The sequence below is a fragment of the Cottoperca gobio genome, unplaced genomic scaffold (genome assembly GCF_900634415.1).
Source record: "Cottoperca gobio unplaced genomic scaffold, fCotGob3.1 fCotGob3_332arrow_ctg1, whole genome shotgun sequence".
NCBI lineage: Eukaryota > Metazoa > Chordata > Actinopteri > Perciformes > Bovichtidae > Cottoperca > Cottoperca gobio.
Window position 1 is genome coordinate 150,897 of NW_021166938.1, and position 23,839 is coordinate 174,735.

At 39.5% G+C, this 23,839-nt stretch overlaps 1 protein-coding gene across 1 annotated transcript; it reads right to left on the minus strand.

The window, feature by feature from the left end:
- Window positions 1–5,317: 5,317 nt before the first annotated feature.
- Window positions 5,318–22,978, minus strand: helz2b (helicase with zinc finger 2b). The gene is given in 21 exon segments (XM_029427520.1): window positions 5,318–6,798; window positions 6,884–7,051; window positions 7,534–7,687; window positions 7,806–8,021; window positions 9,368–9,514; window positions 10,615–10,807; window positions 11,399–11,530; window positions 11,617–11,758; window positions 11,841–11,996; window positions 12,078–12,203; window positions 12,348–12,433; window positions 12,582–15,966; window positions 16,134–16,209; window positions 16,348–16,425; window positions 16,427–17,147; window positions 17,376–18,011; window positions 18,100–18,614; window positions 19,358–19,465; window positions 19,653–19,836; window positions 20,609–21,056; window positions 22,973–22,978. Coding segments are annotated over 20 exon segments (7,596 nt in total). The 5' UTR covers window positions 20,869–21,056; window positions 22,973–22,978; the 3' UTR covers window positions 5,318–6,685.
- Window positions 22,979–23,839: the final 861 nt, after the last annotated feature.

Here is a 23,839-nt window from a genome sequence, read left to right on the forward strand (position 1 = left end):
GGAGTAAAGAGCGCTACAAGAACAGACTTTCCGGTCAAGACTTTCAAAATAAAACCTGTAGTGTCGAATTGCGTTCCTTTTTGGGCCACACACTGTGCGATGTCATTGATCTTATGCATTGTTTTACAGACCCTATGAATTCCCATAAGGTGATATTTTATCTTGTGCGCACAAGTTATTATTATCTTTATCCACCCATGATTTGTACCATCATTTCCAGCCGTAACATTCTCTCGCACTCCCCGTTGGTTTTCCACGAATGGTTTCTTCCCTCCAGCTCTTGTCCAGCATGGTATTGGATGGTTGGCTTCTTCAAGTGCGCGCGTCTTTACGCCGTGAGGGCACGTGATGGAGCCTATAATATATGGTTGGAGCACGTTTCCTGCCGAGGCCATGGCAGGCAAGGAGCATTTATGAAATTGGACTTTAATCCTATGCTATCATCACAACCCGCGAAGTTTATGGCGAAATAACAAAACAAATAATAGTTTTAGCATAAAATATAATTGTATTTGTTGATACAAAAATATATATATTAGTGATTATTCAAATCAAATTGATTTATACAGCCCAATATCACAAATTACACATTTGTCTCAGTGGGCTTTACAGACTGTACAGGATACGACACCCTCTGTCTTTAGACCCTTGCATCGCACAAGGAAAAACTTCCTAAAAGTTACCCCACAATTAAAGGGGGAACAAGTTCTAAATATCAGGGAGAGCAACTGAGGAGGGATCCCTCTCCCAGGACGCACAGACTGTAATAGATGTCGTGTGTACAGGATAAATAACATAGTATAAATACAAAATCCATTTGACAGAAATTATGTTGTGATCAAAAAGGAGAAAGTTTCGCCTTTATTCATACTTGCACTAATTCATTGTATTTTAAATATGTTTCCTATTGTTGGGACAAACTGTGGATTTATTGTTTAAGATTATTTCAAGTTTATTTCAGTTCTTGAATATTGAAAATGAACATAGTAATTTAATAAATAATATGAATATGTTTTGAAGTTTGTCACATTGCTTTTAAATAGAGTCAATTATTTGTGTCTGTTTGTTTTTAGGTATGTGCACATTCTCTCTCCTAACTAAATTAAGTTTAAAAGTCAGGTTCTGTTCCAAAACCATCCATTCACCGCTTATCCCATTCTTTCATTTCCTCACTGAAACTACCTCGTCTTAAAGCCTCCGTCTTTGTTTAATTAAAGACCTCCACAAATTGTAGTGCATTTGTAGGAACATGTTTTTGATCTTTCAGTATGTTTATGTTATGAGGCTAGAAGAAGGGTTGAAGAGACCCTCCAAACCAATGTGTTTAGCATTTGTGTGTTCATGGAAGATCATCCAGATGATTATTCACATCATCATACATGACCTCCATACTTTTGAAACAAACAGATAATTTTTATAAATTCCTTACTTTGTAAAGTGTTGCAATATCTTATATATTATTCTCTCACAGGTGACACAGCCCCCCTTATGTTCATTAGCAGAACTACATAATCTATGCAGGAATCACCTCACACTAAATTATGTTTAGCATAGAAAGAATCTTGTGGGGAGTGACTGTAGATAGATTAATATTCATTTAAAAAAAACCATGACTGCTGTACTCAATGTCCCATTAAAGGGCTCTAGGGTTTTAGTATTGCACTTCCATGAAGTTGGGGGAATTCTGAGGGTCAGTGTCAAGCGTTCCACCCACTATTAGTTTGTTTTCACCTTGTCAGTAATTCTCTTATCATTTCAGATCCTGGTTCATTCTTCTGCCTGCTCCTTACTGGATTTGTTTGCCTTTTGGACTGATTTACCGATCTTTGACCCTGCCTGGATTACTGAGTAAACTGAACTATATTATATTCTGCCTGTCTCTGTGTCGTGCGTTTGGGTTCAGTTCTGTCGGTTCCAGCGACCCTTACAGTCAGATGCATAACGAGTGAACAAAATAGGTGCAGCACAGGCTGAGATATTCTCACAATCCCCATCATGGGTCAAACTCTGTAACACTGGATCCCACACTTCCCATAATGCGACTCGACAGTGTCCCTCTCAAAGCACTGATAGTTTAAAGTGGATGTGAACAGCAGGGCGGACAGCAGATGCTCTTCCTGAGGGCTTGCCCTTACAGACATGAGCAGATAGCCTATCCAGATAAACGTTTTAAGTTGTTATAAATCTGAAAATGTATACTCTGAATTGAAAACATACATCACAATTTGTAAATGTCCCAGTGTGCCTCTCTGTCTCTCCCTTGCCTGGCTCATGTTCCTGTAAAAAAGTGTACCTTAATCTGGTCAATGACTCCCTGAACATCACCAGTGTAAATGTGGGTCCTGTCCCTGTTGCCTTCATCACCAACAGTGACAGAAGGATCTGGCCAAAAAACAGCCAGCAACCAGCATGCACTCTGGCAATTAGCATTGCAAATGTTCTCCCCTGAGCCGGTTAGCCCGCCGCCTGCCTGCCTCAATCCTATTTACTGAACCCAGTTCAAATGGGTGCTACAAAACTACCTTCCAGAACATCGAAGAACTTCAAAATTCTGGTCTACTAAACTAACCTATTGTTTGCTTCTGCCACATAAACTCATTTTTGTCGTATTTCAGAGAGGGGACATGGTATCTTTAGGGAGTGGTGTAATTCAAGTGTTGTACATCATCTGAAAGCTGGGAACCTGAAGATCAATTAGAGAGGCAGCTCTGCACTGAATGTAAAGTTCCTTTAGTCATAAATCTGTAATAAACCATGTGTTTTGGTTAGACGCCTATTAAAATTAGAAAGTTTAGGCTTTAGGTTATAAGGGCTTGGAACAATCTTTATGAAAGTACTGTATATGATGACCTTGCTCTATTGTCTCATACATTTTGGATTCGGGTTGATACCATTTGTTACACAAATGTGGTGATAAATGCGACGACTTGAAAATTTATAAAAATAGTCAAAGATCTCTCCAAAATACTACATTAAGACACCAAGGCCTTGAGGAACACCATAGAAAAACGTATGCTGCTTTTCACATTTGGAGATTTTTGCAAGAATTGTATTTTTTGGCGATTGGATGGCGAGTGCTTCTGTTCTGCAAACTGCTCAGTAACGTCCTTATGGTCAATATACAATACATCCGGCCATACAACGTCTGAAAGCCCTCAGTCTGTAGTTTGTGGTTCTTAAGTTTCATGAGGCGTTGATTATCCGAGAACTTACAACAGCTCATTTTATAGTCAGGTGAAGTTTCAAAAAAAGGTCTCACTACAATGAAATGGCTGCTATGGGGACTAACACATTAATCACACATGAATACAATTAGGTTCATTGGATCCACAAGAGTCTAGGCATTCTTTTTTCCCCAAACTGCATGGGATTAGCATAAAGTGTGGACGTCTGTAAAGGGGAGACTCGTGAGTATCCATAGAACCAACTTTATACAGAGGTCCTGAGGTGGGAGGCCAAAGGGGCCCTGTGAATATGTCAATTCCAGTTTTTCCCTCACCAAAGTTTTGCCTAACTTTGGATACGTTTTCAAGATGCTACGACTTTCTCACTTAGACTGTGTTGACGAGGATTCAGAGCCATCGAGGGCATCCATCTTTAGGTAAACAAGTGATGGAAGGCCTTGTTTAGGATAAATGTGAAAGTGTCTGGTCAGCAGAATGGATGGTGGCATACAATGTGACTGCATCTCTGTATTCACTTGCACTGTTATCTGTTCTCCTTGATCAAGATCTAATAAACCTTCAGAGTAAGACATTCCTTCGGTCTCCATCAGCTCCTTTGGTTTTTAGTACTCTGCTTATTAAGTTTTTCCTTCACAACCTGGATAACACAATTATTAGGTTTTCATGCTCTGTTGTGAAGCAGCTGCACAGGAGGTTTAGCATTGAGGGGCTTTCTCTCCCATCCTGTCCAATTTGGTGTAACCCATACTTCAAGCTGGAGGAAGCACTTCAATAATGAGTTACAACATACAGATCTTCAACGATATAATCTTACCATTTCAACAACTTAAAAATCAGTTTGGCATTTTAGATTCTTCCCTTTTAAGTAATGTACAAATATTGTCTGTTGTAATAGGAAATGTAAAGGCCCTGTCACACATATCCGTATGGCAGAAACGTATGCTGGAGTATATGAAAATTTGCCCAAATACGTCCAACTTTTCATCAGATCGGAAAAGTGAACGCATACAGATACGCATGTCTAACCTATTGATATCGTATCACTTACTTATACAAAATGTATCAGACGAATACCCAACAAGTGCATAACGTATACAAAAATATGGTGTATACAAAATATCGGCAATACGCTGGTTTACTTTGATGTAAGGTATAAGTAGTATTCGTTAAGAGCTCACTGTGTTACGCTGGGGTGCTTTGTTGAATGCTGATGTTTTGAGCATGTTCAAAATTACTGGACGTACCCGACGTGTGCTTCATAAGGTATGCAGACGTTACGTTGCGTTAGACATACGTGAATATGGAATACGTACGTGAATACTTACCTACATAAATACAGTACGTAAATACCTACGTGACTACGTTAGATATAGGCTACGTCGGCTGACGGTGAATCCTACAGCCAATTTATTGATACCGAGTGGATACCCTATTCCTACCCTATGTTAACATTATGCCTGACGACGGAGTAACTTCTTAAACGTGTTTCTACAGTACAGCTAGCGTTCAGCATTCTGAACCAGATGGCACTTTTCCAGCTCCGTTGGCCAGACGTTCTGATACGTTTTAAATAAGTAAGTGATACGATATCAATGTTTGACATACGTATAATAATTTGTTATATATTTGTTATGTATACGTCAGCTACAACACCGCCGTGGACGTATTTGGACTGACAAATTTTGAGCTACTTTTCATATACGCCGGCATGTTTCTGCCATATGGAACTGTGTGATAGGGCCGTATGTCTGGCGTGTTCGGCGTATCGTCTGCGTCCTTCAAACGATCACAACTTACCCTTAATTTATATCAACGTATTGCCGATATGCGCTGGCATACGTTTCTGTCATACGGATATGTGTGACAGGGCCTTAAAGGAGGAGCTATGCCTGCCTCAAGCTCGCAGCGGGATCAGCTTTTTAGGAAGGCAACCTTGTCAACAGGTATGGTGTCAAATATTTATATCTTAATGTTTAGGGCCTAATGCATATTCTCCTGTCCAGCTGGTTTGGGAGCATGACCTCAATGTATCCATGACTGTGCTCAGTGGAATAGGATTAGGAGGTCGGATCTAAATTCTTCTAAATGTGTGAGATTCAGGATTGAACAATACAAGATTCTGAAACGACTGATCTTAGATTATCAAAGATAGATGACAAACTCCATGATTTATGCTTGCACAATTGTGGCAAATGAGGTTCATTACTGCACCTTCTTGGCGACTGTTGAAACACTCTGAAGTTAGGGATATTACTTCTAACCAGAGTTTTTTTTATGTTTATTTCCCAGTATGTCCCATAGCCTGCCGGCTCAGCCAAAAACCAGACTACAACATTGAAGTCACCGTTGACCGCTCCTGGACATTGGGTTGCTTATCAACTAAAAGATTAAACCCCCTCCCTTTTCTATCTGTAAGTCTGTTTTGTTTATGTATTGCATCTTGTTTTAATTTCTTTGTTTAATCTAAAATGTTTTAATGTTTGTATACATTTCTACACACATTTACTTGCAAACTGAATTTGAAAAAAGGTAAAAAGAAAAACTGCAAATACAAACTAGGATGACACGAGGGAACACGGGGCAGGGAACAGGGAACATCAACGTAACATGGATGACGAACAGACAAAGAACACTGGGACACAAGGGCAGCTTGAGTGGACACAGGAGGTTCAATCACAGGGAGATAAAAACACAAGGACATGAAGTAAAAAAAAAAAACATGACAAGGGGGAGTGAACATTTCAAAAATAAAACAGGAAGCAAGTACAACCAGATTGTGAGAAAAGTTGCCATTTTGAGCAATGGCCCTAAAAATGATTTTTTTCAACCTCATTCATGTCAGCAATGAAAATGTTTTATAAACATTTCTGTAGTCACAGCTTACCCCTGAATATACATCTAAAAAGGTATCAAAAACAATATTATGAGAGCAATATAAACTGCCTCATCATGCAGTGAGAGTAGTCTAAGTGTTAAGACCAGCTGTCTTGCAATGAAAACAAATGCTGACTCATTCATCAGTAGCAGGAGCAATGATTGCATACAGTGTTAAATACAGTGGAATACATTTAAAACCTTAAGATGAGTTTAAAGATCACTCAACAAGAACTGAACTCTGTCTGTCTTCTGTTCATAGTTAACATTAGCATTGTGTGATAAAGTATGTATTGTAGCCTACAACATTTCTGAAATGTAATATCTTAAATTGTAGTAACGACAAGGATTTTTTTAAACCCCCAGACAATTCAATCTTTGAACTGTCTTTGATTTGCTATTTACAGATGTATACACAATAAAGAGAAAGGTGTATGTAAATCAAAGCGCAACAAAAACTGTAAATATAATATTTAAAAAAATCCCAAATATGCTATAAAACTTTACAAGATTGCATAAAAAGGTTACTACGACATCATAGAAAAATACACAATAAAGTGTGAAGTTGTGCGAGTCTAGGAGCTCTGGTCTGATGCTTGTACAAATTTCTTAAAAAGGATAGATAGCTATGTGGAACAACACACTGAAATCTTGTCTGCATCTGTCACTGCATTGTGAAGCTTGTAATGGTCCAGGAGCTTTCTCCAAGCGCTACTGCAGCTCAGCAATTCTTGATTCCCTTTGAGAGGACAGAAACATTTGAGTTATAAGGCTACATAGGAGCTTTGAGCTTTAAGTGTAGAAATAAGAGATGAGCTGCCTACCAATGATGCACAGTCCCTCCTTGGCCCTGGTGATGCCCACATTTATCTGGTTGGGACTGCCCACAAAGCCCAGATGTTTAGACAGCCAAGCTCCGTCTGGTTCTCTCACAATCTCTATACTTGGCAGAGAGCACACTGTAGATATGATGACGTATCGCCATTCACTTCCTAGAAGACAAAATGTTGTATGTCACATGATGAGCGATCATTAAACAGAGTGGAGGTTGTTCTTTTGTTTCTTCTGACCGGCATTGAAATACTGGATTGGGTCATGGGATTGTCTGTATCAGGAATAAATGTGACTAGGTCAACTGGAGTGAGAAGTATTTTCATTTTGTGAGTCAGCTGAAATATTTTGTATTTCACTAAATTTGTTTGTATTTACTACTTTACAGATTATGATTTTAAAATCAAAATGTAACTTATGGTCATGAATATGACGCACTGCTTTAAACTACCCATTAGGACAGGAAGTAGTTAGACCCATCATCACTGGGACAAGCTCTAACATACTGTACTGGTTACATTTTTACACAGTTAAAACTTTGAGAGGAGCACTTCTTCAGGATGACATTTACTCTGGAATATATTTTCCTTATGGTGTAGCTACTTTACTTTTGCCCTTGTGTAGCAGAGAGGTACACTGTCACCTTGGCTTTTGGTGATTGTGGTAACGGTGATTTCATCCATTTTTTTCTTCTTCAGCTCATCTCTGATTTCAGACACTTGGGCATTATAGGGCGACAGAATCACAATACTTTTCTTGTCAATTTCGGCCTTCACCAGCTTTTCAGCAATGCCAATCTGCAAAATAACCAGTGAAAGAAATAATGAATAATTTCAATGATCAGGTGGATTTTACACGTATATTTTAATATTAGTTTAAAATCAATAAAGAAACCAAGGATGCCCAATACAGTACCACTTTGGTTCTCTCTTCCTGGTTTGCTTTTGAGTTCTCATTTCCCTTGGCTGTGTGGACAACTAGACTGATGGTCTTGCCTTTGATGTCCCCAAAAACGATTGGCATTGGCATCGTCTTGTTTTCAACACGCAGGACACTGCTCGGCTGCTCCACTCCAGTTTTCAGTTTTCCCTCATAATATTCTCGTGACGGGAACTCGCATATGTTCTTATGCTAGAAAGGCACATAATTGATAGTTGATTACAATTTTTAACACAAAACTCAGACAATATTAAAACAATATTGTTACAGTAAGTACATATATTTAGCCATGATTTTACAACAGCTAAGGGCCGTTGTTAGGCACAATGCGGAGCGGCTATCTTGTCCATCTCTCTAAACTATTTATCACGAAATGTGACTAATTGGCACAGTGTATTGTAATCTGGTCACAGCTGTGTTTATAGTAGAAGTATTTTATTATAATAATAATAATAATAATAGTAATAAGAAATTGTATTTGTAAAGCGCCTTTCAAAGCTAAAAGCAATCTCATGGCGCTAACATTTTACAACTGGTTTGACGCAGCTCAGCCAATCATAATCAAGGACTGGAACTATCCGTTATACAAAATACACACAATATCTCATACTGCCTTATCCTGTACAGTAGGTGGTGGTATGCACCTTATAAGTAACAGTTGCAACCTGTCATAAGGAATGTAACTGCAACATGACAACATGTTTTTTTCTTTCTCCTAACATCTCCTTACACAATATCCTACAGTCCACACGGATGTACGCAGACCATTCTCAACTCCATCTGAATAGTATTACGTGTATTGTTCATAAGCATGTTATGCATCAGTTATTAATTTATATCTCCGCAATGACAAAAGCTGTACCGCTCAAACTTTGCACACAGTATCAGACAGTCACCAGGAACACATCCTGTAAGTTTCATGGAGATCAGAATAGGATTGGCGATTCTATTATTTTGCAATAATGACAAAAAATCAAAACCCGTTGCCAAGTGATCCACTGTTGCTGAGTGATCAAAATCCAAATTTTTGGTCGAAATTCATTTGTGGTCTCCAACTGCCCCCTAGAGGTTGTTTCATGTCGCCACGTTAATGTCGACACCATAGCGGCTAAGTATACGGAATACGACGTTATTTTGGAAATGTCACGGTCGTTTCGAGTTTAAACAGGGATTTGAAAATCTGACCTCCCATCTCAAATACGTTTAACCTCCCACTACAATGTAGTTGAAATTTGACTTCCCTTACATAAGGTACACTAGAGATCGTACATGTCCGGAAAAGGATGAGTGCTAACATGATTGAACAAATTTTAAAAAATGCACAATTAATGAGGATATCAAGATAAATGTTAATAATCACTCCAATATTTGATTAAGCTTTCCAATGTGTCTGCGTGTTGCTGCGTTGCATGGCAACCACTCTGCTAAATGAAGAGCTACATTGCTTGGCAGAAGTATGGTTATTTGTTATCAATAAATTCTTAAATATTTTGTTGCTATGTGTATGTGTACTATATATGTATATTAAATGTTCTCACCATTCTGTACTGAGTGTCCAGCATCACTGCCCTCTTCTTGTGCATTGTATGGTAACGTTCAAACAGAGATTTGGCCATCCCCAGCTTCCTCACGCGCACATTTTTCACAATGGGTTGTAACTGTTTGTGGTCACCGATCAAAACAATCTAAAAGTGATATTGTAAAACATTAGAGTGAATAACTAGTGTAATGATCCAACCAGAGCCCCAAACTTCTGTTTTTTTGAAGACAGTCAGATGTAAAAATAGCCATTCAGACAGAGGTGGGTAAGTGGGTGATTAGCCAGAGACAGCACACTTCCTGTGTCTAAAATGGAAAGGCTTGATGCTATTGGGGGCATGAATGTGCTCAAATCTGGCCATTATATTTTGATAAGTGAAAAATCTAGTGGGGGCACTAGAGAAAACAGGTTAGGAGGTCATCATAAACAAGGATTCATTCCCTGTGACAATATTTGCCACATATTTCATGGACATTTGGCCAGTAATCTTTGAGATTAATTGCAATGGACCGTTTAACTTGAACTGTTGGTCAAGGTAAGATTTGGACATAACAGTAGGACTAGAGAAATGATTAGGTGGCGTTATAATTATCGTAAAATAATAATAATAATAATAATAATAATAATAATAAGCTTTATTTGTATACCACCTTTCATACAAGAATTGCAGCCCAAAGTGCTTCACAGCAAAAACATAACAATTACTACAAGATTAGACAGAATAAGAGCATTTACAGTACAATATTCACAGTGTTGATGTAAATGAGTCTGTACCATTACAAAAATAACAGAATTAAAATAGTATGAAATAGCAGATAAAATAGCAGAAATGAAATAGCCAGAATTAAAATAGTCTAAAATAACATATTTTGAAAGTATGAGATCAACAAATGGCTCCTGTGGCCCTTCAACTGGTTTACTCCCTTTGCTACCCATCGTAAGGAAGAATTTGAGAATCATGTTTTTCATTTTCACAGGACAACCTTGCTAGTAGGTGTTGTGATGCCATTGTCATAACTGCTATACATACACCATAGTGTCCTAGTGTAAGGCTAATAAAAAAAGCATACAAATAGATATTCTGACATTGAAAGCCATTGTCTTTTGAAAATGTAATTCCAGGGCAGTATTTTCTTGAATCAAGGCACAAAGATAAGCATAATAAGCATACAAATGCATTCAGGACAGTGTTAGGGGAAAAGCATGAACAGGATAATTATTGTTACATGTAAATGAAAATCACACCTTTTCTGGATTGTTGCAGACTAATGGAATGAGGGTCTGGGGTTCAGTGGCCATTGCACATTCATCAATGAGGATCTGACGTGCACTGACTGTTTTAGTCAAACTCGGAGTGGAAGACTGTGTACATGTGCACAGTATGATGTCATGCCGTTCGAGCTCATATGTCCGAGCATCTCTTAGAAGTTTTTTGTATCTTGGAGTAAAAAAAATCCATACAGTTAGGCTGCAAATAAAGTCTTACAATTGCTTACTTACTCTTTCTTGCTTTTTTTGCAAACATATTAGAAATATACGCATAAAACTAAAATGACGCTATGAAACACAATTAGAGCATTAGAGTTGGACATTTGGCTCACGCCGAGTCAATGTGACTCGATCCTTTTGATTATTATTCTGACAGAATAAGGAAACATGGTTATGATGGGTCCTAAGGAATAGTTTGTTAAAGTATGTTCACTAACTATTTCAAGACATAGTAGTGTCAAACCTAGCATCGCTTGGATTGTCTCTAATCACTGCATAGGACAGTCCCATAGAAAAGCTCAGGAAAGTCTTTAATGAAGGTGGGGAAGTTTATTTGAGACGTTTATTTGCCAAACCAACCATCTTTTCTCTTGTAAAACCGAAAAACATGGTTTATTCCATGCTCAAAAACAAACTTGGAAAATAAACAGAAAAGGTGAGATTTAGTAAAAACTAGTAAAATTTAGTATTTAGGAATGCACTACTTTTTACTGACTAATAGGTGACATTTATGTTAAATTAATAATGTATCTGAACTTACTCTTTCACTTCTTGAGCAGTTATCTCTTCTCCTTTTTTCTCAAGGGCAAGTTTGATTCGTCGATCAAAATCTTTTATTTGACCTGAATTAGGGTTAGGGTCCTGTCGCATGCGGTGATGCAGAGTCATGCTCCTAAAACCATTTAATGCCATTGTTAGTTAAAAATTAAAGACATTTTTTCAAAAACGGAGTGCTTTCAACTGGTGTGATTGCAATACCTGAGCTTTGGCTTGGCATGTTCTTGACGTGACCTCCGGGAAAACTGAAGAGCACACTCTGGATAGGGGTAATCTAGCATCTCCACCTGTTGGCTGTAGACCCTGAGTGACTTTATTCTGTGCCCAAACTTCAATAAGTACTCTGTGTTACAACAGGAAAACATGGGTTATGGTAACAGAAAGAAATGTCGCTGAAATAGCATCAGAGAAACAAAGGAACTTGCCTGCAACAACATCAACAGACTTGTTGGATGGGCCGCAGTAGAGAATAACTTGTTTCTTGTTCTCATCCTTTGGGTCAAAATTTTTCCGTGGGTTCTTAGAGTTCAGCTCAAAGAAACTGAACACTATCTTCACACCTACTACTGTCTTTCCAGTCCCTAAGAGACACATGGGAAAAATGGCTAAAGACTTTGCAGAAAATATGAAGCATCAGGGTGAATATAAGTTTCAGCTCTTACCAGGTGGTCCCTGTATAATTGTGAAAGCATTATTTAGAGCTTTCTCCACAGCAAGATGCTGACTCAGGTTAAACGTTGGCAGTCCATCTGGTAGCTCTTTCCTCGTGTTGTGCCACATTGGTTTTACTACATAAACAAAATGACAATTTATTTAAAATACACTACAGAAACATACAATGTATGTTCTATGTATTCAATCTTATGCGAGACTCACATTGATGCAAATAGTTCAATTCTATGCAACTCTTTGCTGCTGACTAATGGACATACCCTCTCTTGGAATGTGTTTTCCAAGTGCTATAGCCTTGACAAGATCACATGCAGAAGTAATGTTGAGCACAGCTTCTTCTTTCCGACTACAAAAAGAAAACAGTTTAATCTAAAGCTAAAATAGAAATCGTCAATCAACACATAACCTCAATGCAAGAAAAATTAGAAATTAAAAGTATGAAAACTATAAGCAATGTTACATAGATATGGTCAAAGTGAACTATACTAACTTACATGTCAGGTATGAGCTTCGGGATTATTTCAACAGTAAAACAAGTGTTTTTCTGAAAGACACAATCAGGAATGGTCTCCATTGGCAGGTGATTGACGTAGAACTCCACTTTATTTCCTTCATTTGGCAGTTTATAACCTTCTGCTTTTCTTGTGACACCATGGGCCACCCATGTGAACTCTCTTGGGTCCACCAGGGCGGAGTGTTCCGGGGTTGAGGACAACTTCAAACCTCTTTTCCGTATACACAGTAAACACCGTGAAAGGTTACATTCAATGGCCCATTCAGTGATCCATGCAAGAGGTAGGACGAAGCTTCCCGTTAGGATGCCTTCCTGCTCTTGACTGAAGTTTACCACTAGGTTCTCGATGACTATGCTGTCACTCTCATCCACTGCAGTGGAAGCAGATTCCATTTCACACAATGGTTTCCAGATCTGTACATACTCCTCGGAGTCGTGATAATAAATCCTTGATGGATCATCTGCAGATCTGGAGAAGCATGTGATAGGGCTGTGGACATGATGCACACAAATCTCAAACTTTGGTTTTATGTGCACCAACTGAACAGCAGGCATGTGATAACCTCTTTTTACCTCTGTTGTCATTTGGATCTGAAGGGTGTCACCTCTCTGCAAATGCAGCGTGATGTCAACCTCATGATCACTTTGTTCCTCTTGCTCCTTGGAGTCACAGGGGTTAGTCTTGGATGTTTTTGAAAAAATCTTTTGCTGTTCCAGTTGCTTTGTATTAGAGTTCATTATGAGAGACTTTGCATGATCCAAGTCATCTTTGTCAATTGCTTCAATAGTGGCCTTCCATATTGTCAGTGGAAGCTCAATGCACGGACCACAGTCTGGCATTTTCAACTCTTGGTGGATTTGCATGTTGTCAACTGCGTAGATCCGCCTTTTCCATGAAAGAGTGATGCAGTCATTTTCTTCATCAAAAATTGGTTGGTCACACAACTGTAAATCTTTGTACATAATTGGTACACTTTCTGCAAAGATGTTCTTGTTAAAAGGAAATGCCACTTCACAACTGTCTATGTTGTGACTAACAACAAAGGCTAACTTTGAAGCACTTTGTTTCTTCATGCTCACTGCATAGGAAATCTGCTCAGCCTTTTTTTCATACTCCTTGGCATTCTTGAGGTTGTCCTCAAATTGACTGCACAAAGTCATAATCTGGGGTGTAGTGTATTGCACTTCCCTGTTACATATGAAGGAGTGCAAAAGTCTCTGCAAGACGATGTCCATGTACCGCCGTATTGGTGAGGATGCTTGTGTGTAAGATCTTACATTCAGAGAATAATGCCGAACCTGTTCTTTGCTAGAGGAGTTGGAACAGATGACTTTAGCTTTACTAAAGCACCTTCTGAACTGATCACTGACTGGCTGGAGCAGAGGGTGGATGTCATCTGCAGCAATAAGGTCCACCATTTTGTCCACATCATCTGTTCTGGCAGCTGACTGGATATCTTCCCACACTTCTGTGAGTATGCGGAAGTTTTCACAGTTTAAGGCTTGTTCATCATGGTCAACTTTGTGCCGCACATGAAAAGAGAGAGGTATTAATTTTCCGCATTTCTTCTTGAATTCTTCTATCTTTTCATGATCAGGCTTTGCCTGACAGCGAAGGGGTGTGCAATTCTCCGATTTCTCTGAATCAATCAAAGCCTCAGATGCAAGTGTATTAAATAACACACTCAGCTCTTCAACCATCAGATTGGCTTTGCGCTTTCCTGGCAATCTCTCATCATCAGGTTGAGAATAAGCCCAATCCACAAGTCTTTTCTTCCTTTGAGCTTTTGCAAAACAATAAGCCACTGTGACACAGTCTTCTACAGAGTCAAATGTAGGTCCCGCTCTATATCTTTCGGAGATTATGTCCTGTGCCTCTTCATAGCACAACTGCCGGTTAGACTTGATCCATGACAGCTGGAATTGCTTTCCAATGATCTCATTTTTATTCTTGTTTACTTTGAACATTAATGAAACAACCCTGCGATGTTTACCTGACAGAAGACTAAAGGATCCGGTGCTAAAGTCTGGGGGGAACATATGCACGGGATCTTCGCTTGCACTGCTGCAGTAATATGCAGTCCCACGTTGTTCTGCATCCTTGTCCAATTTACCACCTAGACTCACAAAACTTGCCACATCTGCAATATGGACTCCCAACTCATACTCATACTTTCCAATTTCCCTGACACTGATGGCGTCATCCAAGTCTTTTGCTCCATTGGGATCAACAGTGAAAGTGATTATATTACTTAAGTCCTTTCTGTGTGTCCTGTCTTCATCTTGTGAGAGGAGACCCTCATCTGATTTACATTTATTGGGTGCAACTTTGAATTCTTCATTCAGAATGTGGAGTCCATCAACCAAAGAACTTCCAATTGGAAGAATATCTATGACCTTTCCCAATGGAAAAGAACAATTTTCTTTCCAGCCAATCACTTGCACCACAAATACATTGTTTTGTATAAGCTTTTCATCAAGACGTTTACATGTTGCAATCATCCAATGTCCATTAATTTGCTCCCATATTGGAATGAAGTTGCGTCTTTTCTTGTTGATCAGTATGCGTATTTTGGGTGCAGATTTTGTAATGGGCATCATCGTCCTTTTGACAAATGTGTCTCCAGAATTCTGTCTTGGTTTGCTGTGATCCTCCTCCTCAAGCAGACACACAAGTAGACGGGCTGATTCAGCTTCCTTGGTGATACTGACCACCCTTGCTGTTTGTAAGACTACTTCGTCTCCAGTGAAGACCTTACCCAGGTTTGCCTTTCCATTGATTCTGATGCATGTGGTGGGTTTGTTAAATGGTACAACATAACCTCGGTTATATGACTCCCTGACCAACTTTCCTTGCGTGTACATCTCTGGTTGTTTTTTACACAACTCCAAAAGGTCTGTATCAACACTGATATTGTATGATGATCTTGACTGCTGGTGGTGGAAGTCTTTGAATTTCAATCTGTCTTCATCGGAACTATATTCAGTTTTCAGCTGTTCATATTCATCTTTCAACTCTTGAAGAATTGCATCACCGAGAGTGCTGCTCTGATCCACATGTTCTGACTTCTGAAACCTTGCAGTTTCCATAACATCTTTTTCAAAGAAATCTTGGGTAAAATGCTGTGGTGCAGCACTGTTGTTGCTGATGCAGTGGTCTATGTAGCTCTTCCAGACTTCTGAGCATTTGCCAAAGCTACAGAGGGCAGCAGCATCTCCAACCACAACCACGTGGGACTGAGCCCTAGTCATTGCAGTGTTTAACACACGGGCATCATTGAACAGCTCCAGGCCATGCAAGTGAGATGTTTTTACGCTGTCACGTGTTTGCACAGCAGTCATTATGACTGCCCTGAACTGCTTGCCTGTTAAAACATGAAGGCAATGTGTATTATGTAAAATGACAATAATATATATGAAAGATAATACAAATATAATGTTTGAATGGTCAGAAAGGTCTGCAACTGGGGCACCCTTAGTGTAACAAAATGGGATAATCATCCAGGAGTTCTTAAAGCTTAACAAAAATTACCTTGGACATTTGCAAGATTCTCAACATGGACTTCAGCAAGGCCTGCTCTCAAAAGTGCTGTCTTAATTTGCCGAACCTACGAATCATAAGACACAATTGAGATAATTAAACCATTACAACTCTGACCATATATGACAATGAAAATACATTCATGTAGAAATCCAAACCACATTATTGATGTAATTAATATTTTTGTTTCAGTATTGTGATGTACCTGATATCCCTCAGATAGAACGCAGATTGAGCTTAGGTCCTTGGTCCCCCATGTCAATGGCCAGTGTTCGAGAATGTCTAGTCACTGCTTCAGCCACTTTAGCAACTTCTTCTTTGTTGTACCAAGACATAGACCTAGTGTCCAAGAGACACTCTCCCCTAACATGGTGAAACTTTAGGGCATGGCCATTTGCAGGAGCTGGAACATTTCCTATTGCTTTGATAACATCATTCTTACCAACGTAGAAATGGGTGGACACAAACTCCACAATTTCTTTAGTTGAGCGGTAGTTTTCACTGAAAATGATTCTACTGTTCTGGGCAGCATCACACTTTTGGCCTTGATAGTAATGGAACAGGCGATTAAGAAGTGTGTGATTTGAACGGTGATGATCATCAACTGAGAAAAGCTTGGGTCCCATTTGCATGTGATCTCCAGCCAAAACAACTCTGGTGTTTGGCCCAGCAAGACCAAGGGCCATCAAGGCTTCACATTCTAGCATCTGAGAGGCTTCATCAATTAGTATGTGGGTGAAATATCCCTCTGGGAGATTTAGGTCATGAAAATGTCTTGCCATTGTTGTGGTGGTTATGATTATGTTGTGGCAATCTGAAGCAGCTTTTGTAGGTGGTAAAAAACACTGTCCATCTTCAGAAAGCAAACAGTATTTCAAAGTAACCTCATCTGTGGCAAACAAAGCACTTCCTTGCTTGTTTGCTTTTATTCGAATTGGCCTCATTCCATCATTTATCTTGTCGATGAATGGATGGAAGTGATCTCTGACGTACAGATCTGCAGAACTGAAAGGAAACAAAAATGTCAAGGACAAAAGTACATACAGTATTGGTGTTGTTATATTATAACTTCTTTACAAAAGGTGGGATATGGTTTAGAGCAATGAGCATAGACTATATTAACACTTTAAAAGTAACAAGGCTTCATAAATGACTTGGGGAGCACATGTCAATATGTTTCAATCAATCATACAATCAATAAATAATTAAACACGTTTTAATACTATGTATTACCTGTTGGTGTGGGTGCAAATTAGCACTTTGTTGTGAGGCAGCTTACAAAGCTCTCTGGCAGCTGAAGCAAGGGTGAATGTTTTCCCAGTTCCAAATGGTCCATAGATGAGGAGTGGTGCCACATTTCGGACATTGGAGTTACCCGTGATAAAGTCAATTGCTGACTGCTGCTTTGTGTTGAGCTTCTCATAGTGGATGCTATTCACAGGAACTCCACAGTTGTTAAGGTCTGGTAGCACTCTTCTAGTATCAGGAAGGAGGTCTACAGCCTTGTGCATGGTGACGAAGCTGTGGCGATTCAACTGAAACTGCACCTCCATCTGATACGATTCATTGCTTTCGAGTATAAGATCAGAGCAACATTTTTTAGACAGTTGCAAATACATGTTGTTCTCACTTGTTTTGTCTTGCTGAATGATGGCTTCATGGACCTTGTAATTTCGACCACTTATGGATAAAGGGGCTATCAGGGCAGACTGGATGCTTTGTTTTAGTACCAGTCCTTCAGGGGTGTCTGGTGTGAGATTACAAGGAATCGAGACAGCACAGAACAGTTCTCCCTGAGGAGCCATCATCATTCCAAACCTTGTACTCTTCAGCGTGTCCAACGTTGTCATTTCTCCACAAACATTTAGTCTAAAGTAAAGAAAAAAAGCTTAGCTTTTGTAAATATTTGCAAATTCCAAACATCATAAAAGGAAAACGCTACAAACAAGCATATTACCTTGAAACAATCTGGTCCTCCGCCAGTTCCTCGTTGTACAGGAAGTGGTGCATTCGTTCTTTGTAGTTCTCATCGTTCAGAGGGGTTTGGCTGGTGTTGGAGGATTTATACAGAAAGCTAATTAGAGGAGGCTTGTACTCCTTTAACAGTTCCTCCTGTTCTTCTGTCCTGGATGAACATGGGATGATAACTCTGTTTCCTCGATGCCAACGCTCAGCACTTTGAAAGGTGAGTCCACGGTTCACAGTTGGTTGTTCAATGTCATCCGATGACAGCTCGCCTACTCTTACCCTGAGTTTCTTCAAGAGCACTGGTCTCATGTCAAAATCTAGTACTAACCACTGGTCATATAGGCCTGGGTTGATGGATGTGAAAGACACGGTGATGTCATAGGACATGTCTTCATTGAGAAGGTGTTCACCTGAGGTGTAGATACAGGGCTCAGAACTGATGTCACCAAGCGTGAATGAAGCTCCTGGTTCTCGCTTTAGCAGCGCCACATGCACAAGCTGTCTCTGTACATACAGAAAAGTGGCAATTAAGCAAACTATGACAAAACATTTCTGGGAAATATATTTGAAGATATTGTGTGAACATTGCATTAACACTGACACCAAGAAGAGTAAGAGAGGAGCTAAGGTAATGTTTAAACACAGCATTAAACTTCAGGGCATTTTATATTTTAGCAATAGCTCACGACAGGCTTTGTTATGTGGTAATTTAACATGGTTTTAGATTTACTACCAAATATTCAATTAAATATAGAGAAACTTCAGAATTCAATATGACTAGGCTTACTGTAGATCAAACAGAGTTATATACTCATTCTAACTCCTCTTAATGTGGAGCCTGCTGGAGGCAAAACCCTTATTAGTTATCCCCCTCTTTACCTTCTCACAGTCATTTATCAATGCATACTGGTATCATCCTGTTCCACGCCTCAAACTTTTCCCAAGCCCATTACTGCATGCCAATGATGGTTTATCACCCTATTATCCCCTCCCTATTCGTGCTCCTTTCACCTCGGTTGATTATTTATCTTGATCATTCACATATTGATATTACAGAGCGACTTAGTGAACTAACTACAGGGACAGTTTGCCTGGAGCAGCTCAGGGTTAAGTACCTTGCTCAGGGTACAATGGTGGCAGCCCTGGTACCCGGAGTTATATCTGTAAGCCACACACACACACACACCAGACTTTTTGGCATTTCACACAGGAAAACTAACCAACTTCCACACCTGTTAAAATCTTACCTCGGTTTCAACTTGGAAGTTCCATTGCAGTGTTGCATTGATGTGTTGACACTCCACAGTTAAATCTTCATCACAAGAGATGCTGACATCGTCAACTTGTTCTGACATCTGTAACGTTTGAAATGGGCGCACTATTCTTGTTATGTTCACAGTCTAATGTACAAATGTTCAACAGTATGTCTGTCTGAATGCAATAATGGTTGGATTTATAGACTCTTTGAGAATATGGTGTACCTCTCAGTTGACAGAAAACATTTGAACAGAATTAGATAGTGAGTCAAAGACTCGTACTCACAATGTGTACTTCATTACTGCTGTTTTTGTATTCATCCAAAAGCCTTTCGTTATAGCACATGAGGCCCTGGGCTCCAATGTTTTGTCTGATCTCCTTCTCCTCTGCAGAACGCATCAACCACTCCTTCAGTTCTTCCACAGAATGAGCTTTTGGGCACTTGTTGCCGTACTCGCATGTTTGTGGTCTAGGATGAAATGGAAAAGTTAAAAAAAACATCCAACTGTTTCTCAGAAAATGTATTCTCATTTCGATTTAAGCTATTTATTTTTTACTACTATAGTATTACTTTTGTTTGCTGTGGGAGATTTAAAATGCCCAAATTAAAACAAATCAAACAAAGAAAGTGAAATACATGGATTTCCTTTTTGTGTATGCATTAACTGTGTTATAATGAAATAAAAAACAGATGCTAAAAAGGACAATTATTTGGCTTTTTGCCTTTAATAAATGCATGAAGCGTTTTTTCATTATGGCGTAAATATTCCATGTCATATTTAAATCCAATCACAACACAGAAGGTACAGTGAAGTCTGTTGTCCAGCAGAAGGCCTCATATACCTGCTAATCCTAAAAGCCCTGTCATTAGTGTTCAGGTGAGAGGGAGCTGATTCTTCTTGAGATGGAGACACATGCTAAGATGAGAAATAATTCAATCAGTTATGATAGGCATCAAAGCCTGATATATCTTCTTCCACTGTGCCATAGAGCTCCATTGTTGTTAAAAACTTGTCATGAGCTAAATATATAATAATATAATATCTATAAAATATAGAATACCATAGCCATGTCCTTTAAACAGGATAAAACAGAAAAAGTGGGAGAGCCACATAAAACTACATGCAAATGTGGTAATGTAAGACATGGTAAAACACATGGGTTAAGTTCTGCTTGTTTTAAGATTGCCCCCCATAGTGTGCCATGATAAAGAAACTGCATGAATCTACAGTGTTGTTTACCTCTCACAGAGCCAGAACTCAGATTGGCGGTTGTGTGGAGGCGCTCGTCCTCTCCACTTGGTGGTGGTGTCCTCAGAGAGTAACTGCGCATGCTCCAAAGAGGAGCAGTGCTTGTAGAAGCTCTCTGGAGAGGATAGGACCAGGAGGCAGACTTTGCAGTACATGGTGACCTGTTTGTGCTCCGTCTGCTCCCACCGGCTCAGCTGAAGGAGATGAGGCCGAACAGAGAGCCCACTGTGCTCCGCTTTCCACACGGCCATCTCCACCTCGCTCTGAGCGGACTGGCAGTGGCTGGCCTCATGCCAACAGGGCTTTCCTTGTCTGACATGACTGCAGTACTTAAACTGAGAGTTCTGGCGAAGAGGCCGCACCTGACTGTAGATGTGCTTTCTCTTATTCTCCGATAGGTGATGAACTAAGGCTGGGTCCCAGGTGTGCGCTGCATCTGCTGAGCAAGTGAAATTCCATTTTTTGGCTGTTAGTTTTTGTGGACGATCATGAAAGCAGTCGTTGCAGAACTCGATGAATTCCCCTGAAAACTGTTGGAGTATGCTTTCAGCTGCACTTTCAGGTGTTATTGAAATAGGTTCAGACTTAAATATAAGTCTGATTAACTCGTCTTTATCAATTTCTTTGTCCCTTACATAGTTCCACACGGTGGCCTCTTCATCGCTTCTGGCATAGGTGCATCCCTGTCCGTGTTGTGTGCATCCAGAGCCCTCAACAAAGGAGTTACACACTTGGTAAATAACATTTCGACCAAATTGTCCACATTTAGGCTGCTCAGAGACAGGCCTCCATTGGTCAGAGGCTTTGTTTTTGGCTAAAACAAGATTTCTACTGCACTTGTGACTAACCGAGTGAACAGTGTATGTTATTTCATTTTCCTTGATAGAACACAGATCACACACAGCCTTCAAATCCAGAGCTGGCAAGAGGTCTCCCAGAGGTTCAGCCAGATCAGGCTGATCCGATCCCCTCTCAGACTGAGCTATAAGATTACAGAGAAACGCATGGTTGAATCTGTGACGCTTTTCAAATGTCCAAACAGCAGCTTCCTCATCACTTCTTGCAAAGCTACACCGGTTCTTGTGGTATGAGCAACCAACGCCCTCTACAAAGAAGCAACATACCACATACTGACTCGGATTTGGAAACGTGGGCCGCCTTGAAACAGGCCTCCATTTGCTGCTACCTTTGGCTTTGCAGAGCAGGAGATTGTGGGTACACTGGTGGTTGACTGATTTTAACGTATAGGTAATTTCTTTCTCCTTGACAGAGCATTGAGTGCATCCAAGTTTGAGGTCATATGTTAATGTAAGAGCAGCCAGTTTGGATTCACCAGATGCCATTGTGATACTATCATAATGCTAAAGTCAGCATCTGGATTCAAAACTTGTAATTGCCCTGCAGATTGTAGAAATATGCTGAAAAAGAAAACAGTAGAGAAGACAGCATGATGAGAAGGGTTCTCAATATCTTCAATTCAGAAAGTCATTAAGAGTCATTTATACTTTTGGCAAATATTTTGCACCACTTTGTTTGTTTATATGCAGAATCATTTGAAGAGAAGATTATTGAAGATTACACAAATCTAGATTTCTTTTTTCCTTCACAATGTGATAATCTGAGATCTGATCACAATGCGTTCTGCTTGCATTTACACCATCATAACGTGCCGTTTCCTTCTCCTGATCTAGTACATCAGGAGACCTGATCTGTACAGATCAATTTTAACGCCAGGTGTAAACGGGGCTTCTACATTCAAAATTGCTTTGACAGATTGAACTTTATATTTTTTTGTATCCATTGAGTTAAATAGAGAGTGAGTTTGTTGCTTTATTAAGCACAGAATGAAAACACCACTCTTAAAAACAATAAGCAAATTATCAAAAACAGGGAGGACTATGTAACAAAGAACATCAAACGAGTTGATAAGAACGATCAGTGAAAGTTACAACTGAGCTGATGGTACAAATTCTAAATGACTGTCTGCTGCATGGATATGACATTTTAAATCCACTAGATGGCGCAGTTGACTATTCTCTTAATACAACACCAGGAGCAACCAGAGGCAGCAACACTCACAGAAGGAAGTCAGCGCTTCTAAAGGCTCACAACTAGGGTTTACTACTACTACTACAACAATAATAATAATAATAATAATAATAATAATAATAATAATAATAATAATAATAATAATAATAATAATGGCCGTGACAACAACAATACTAATTGCCGTCAAATACGCTGATTTTCACAAAGATTGTAGGCGAATATCCCTCCATGTTATTGCATTGTTTCATTGAAATGGTAACAAATTATTGAATGTTGAGATCATCGACAAGCATAGTGTGGACTCACCGTTCGGACGTCAGAGAGACCCGGGCGTAGCTGCAGACATCTGCTCTCTATCACCATCACCGGGGATCTGCCTGTCCGATTTAAGTTTCGTTTTCCTTATGTTGCGTGTCGTGTTCAAATTTGAACGATCCTGTTTCACAACACTTCTATCTCCCCGTTCCACAGAATCGCCCCGCCTACAAGTTAAGTTTCATATACTCCCCCACTGGAGTCTTGTCCTCTTCCCATTGGTTGACTGGGGTCATGTCCGGTTGACCCCTTGTCGGCTTGTAGGCGTGTCCACGCCTCTGCGCTGGATGTTTTTCTTGGGATTCTTCAGTTGCCCTCTTCAGGAGGAGTGTACCTCCAGCATGTTTACACTAACATTTCTTTACCTGAGCAGTGAATACATTCAGTACATAATACTTATTTTCAGTAGTACACAAATACATATATTATTGAATTATTACAAATTGTAGTAAAACAGATGCATATTAATACATTCAGGAGTTAATTATATCACATGCGTCACTATCAGGTTCGAATGATAAGCATGCGCTCTCTATAGCATCATAATTTCTCTTCCTCATTTGAACAATAGCAGCCTTGTGAAGCTGCATGTTGTGTGATTTATGAGGCATAAATAATGTTCCTGTAGAATCTATTGACTCATTTAGTTGTTTCCCCGGTGAAAAAGATTCTGTCTGGGTGTAAGTTACTGAAACATGTAGAGTGGGTAGTTTAATGTTAATGGCCAGAATGGGGGAAAACAGAGCACTTATTTATGAAGTCACAAAAATTAAATGTATTGACGTACTGTTTTTACAAGAAACGCACAGCGACAGTTTTAATGAGATAGACTGGAGGACAGAGTGGGAAGGGGAAGTC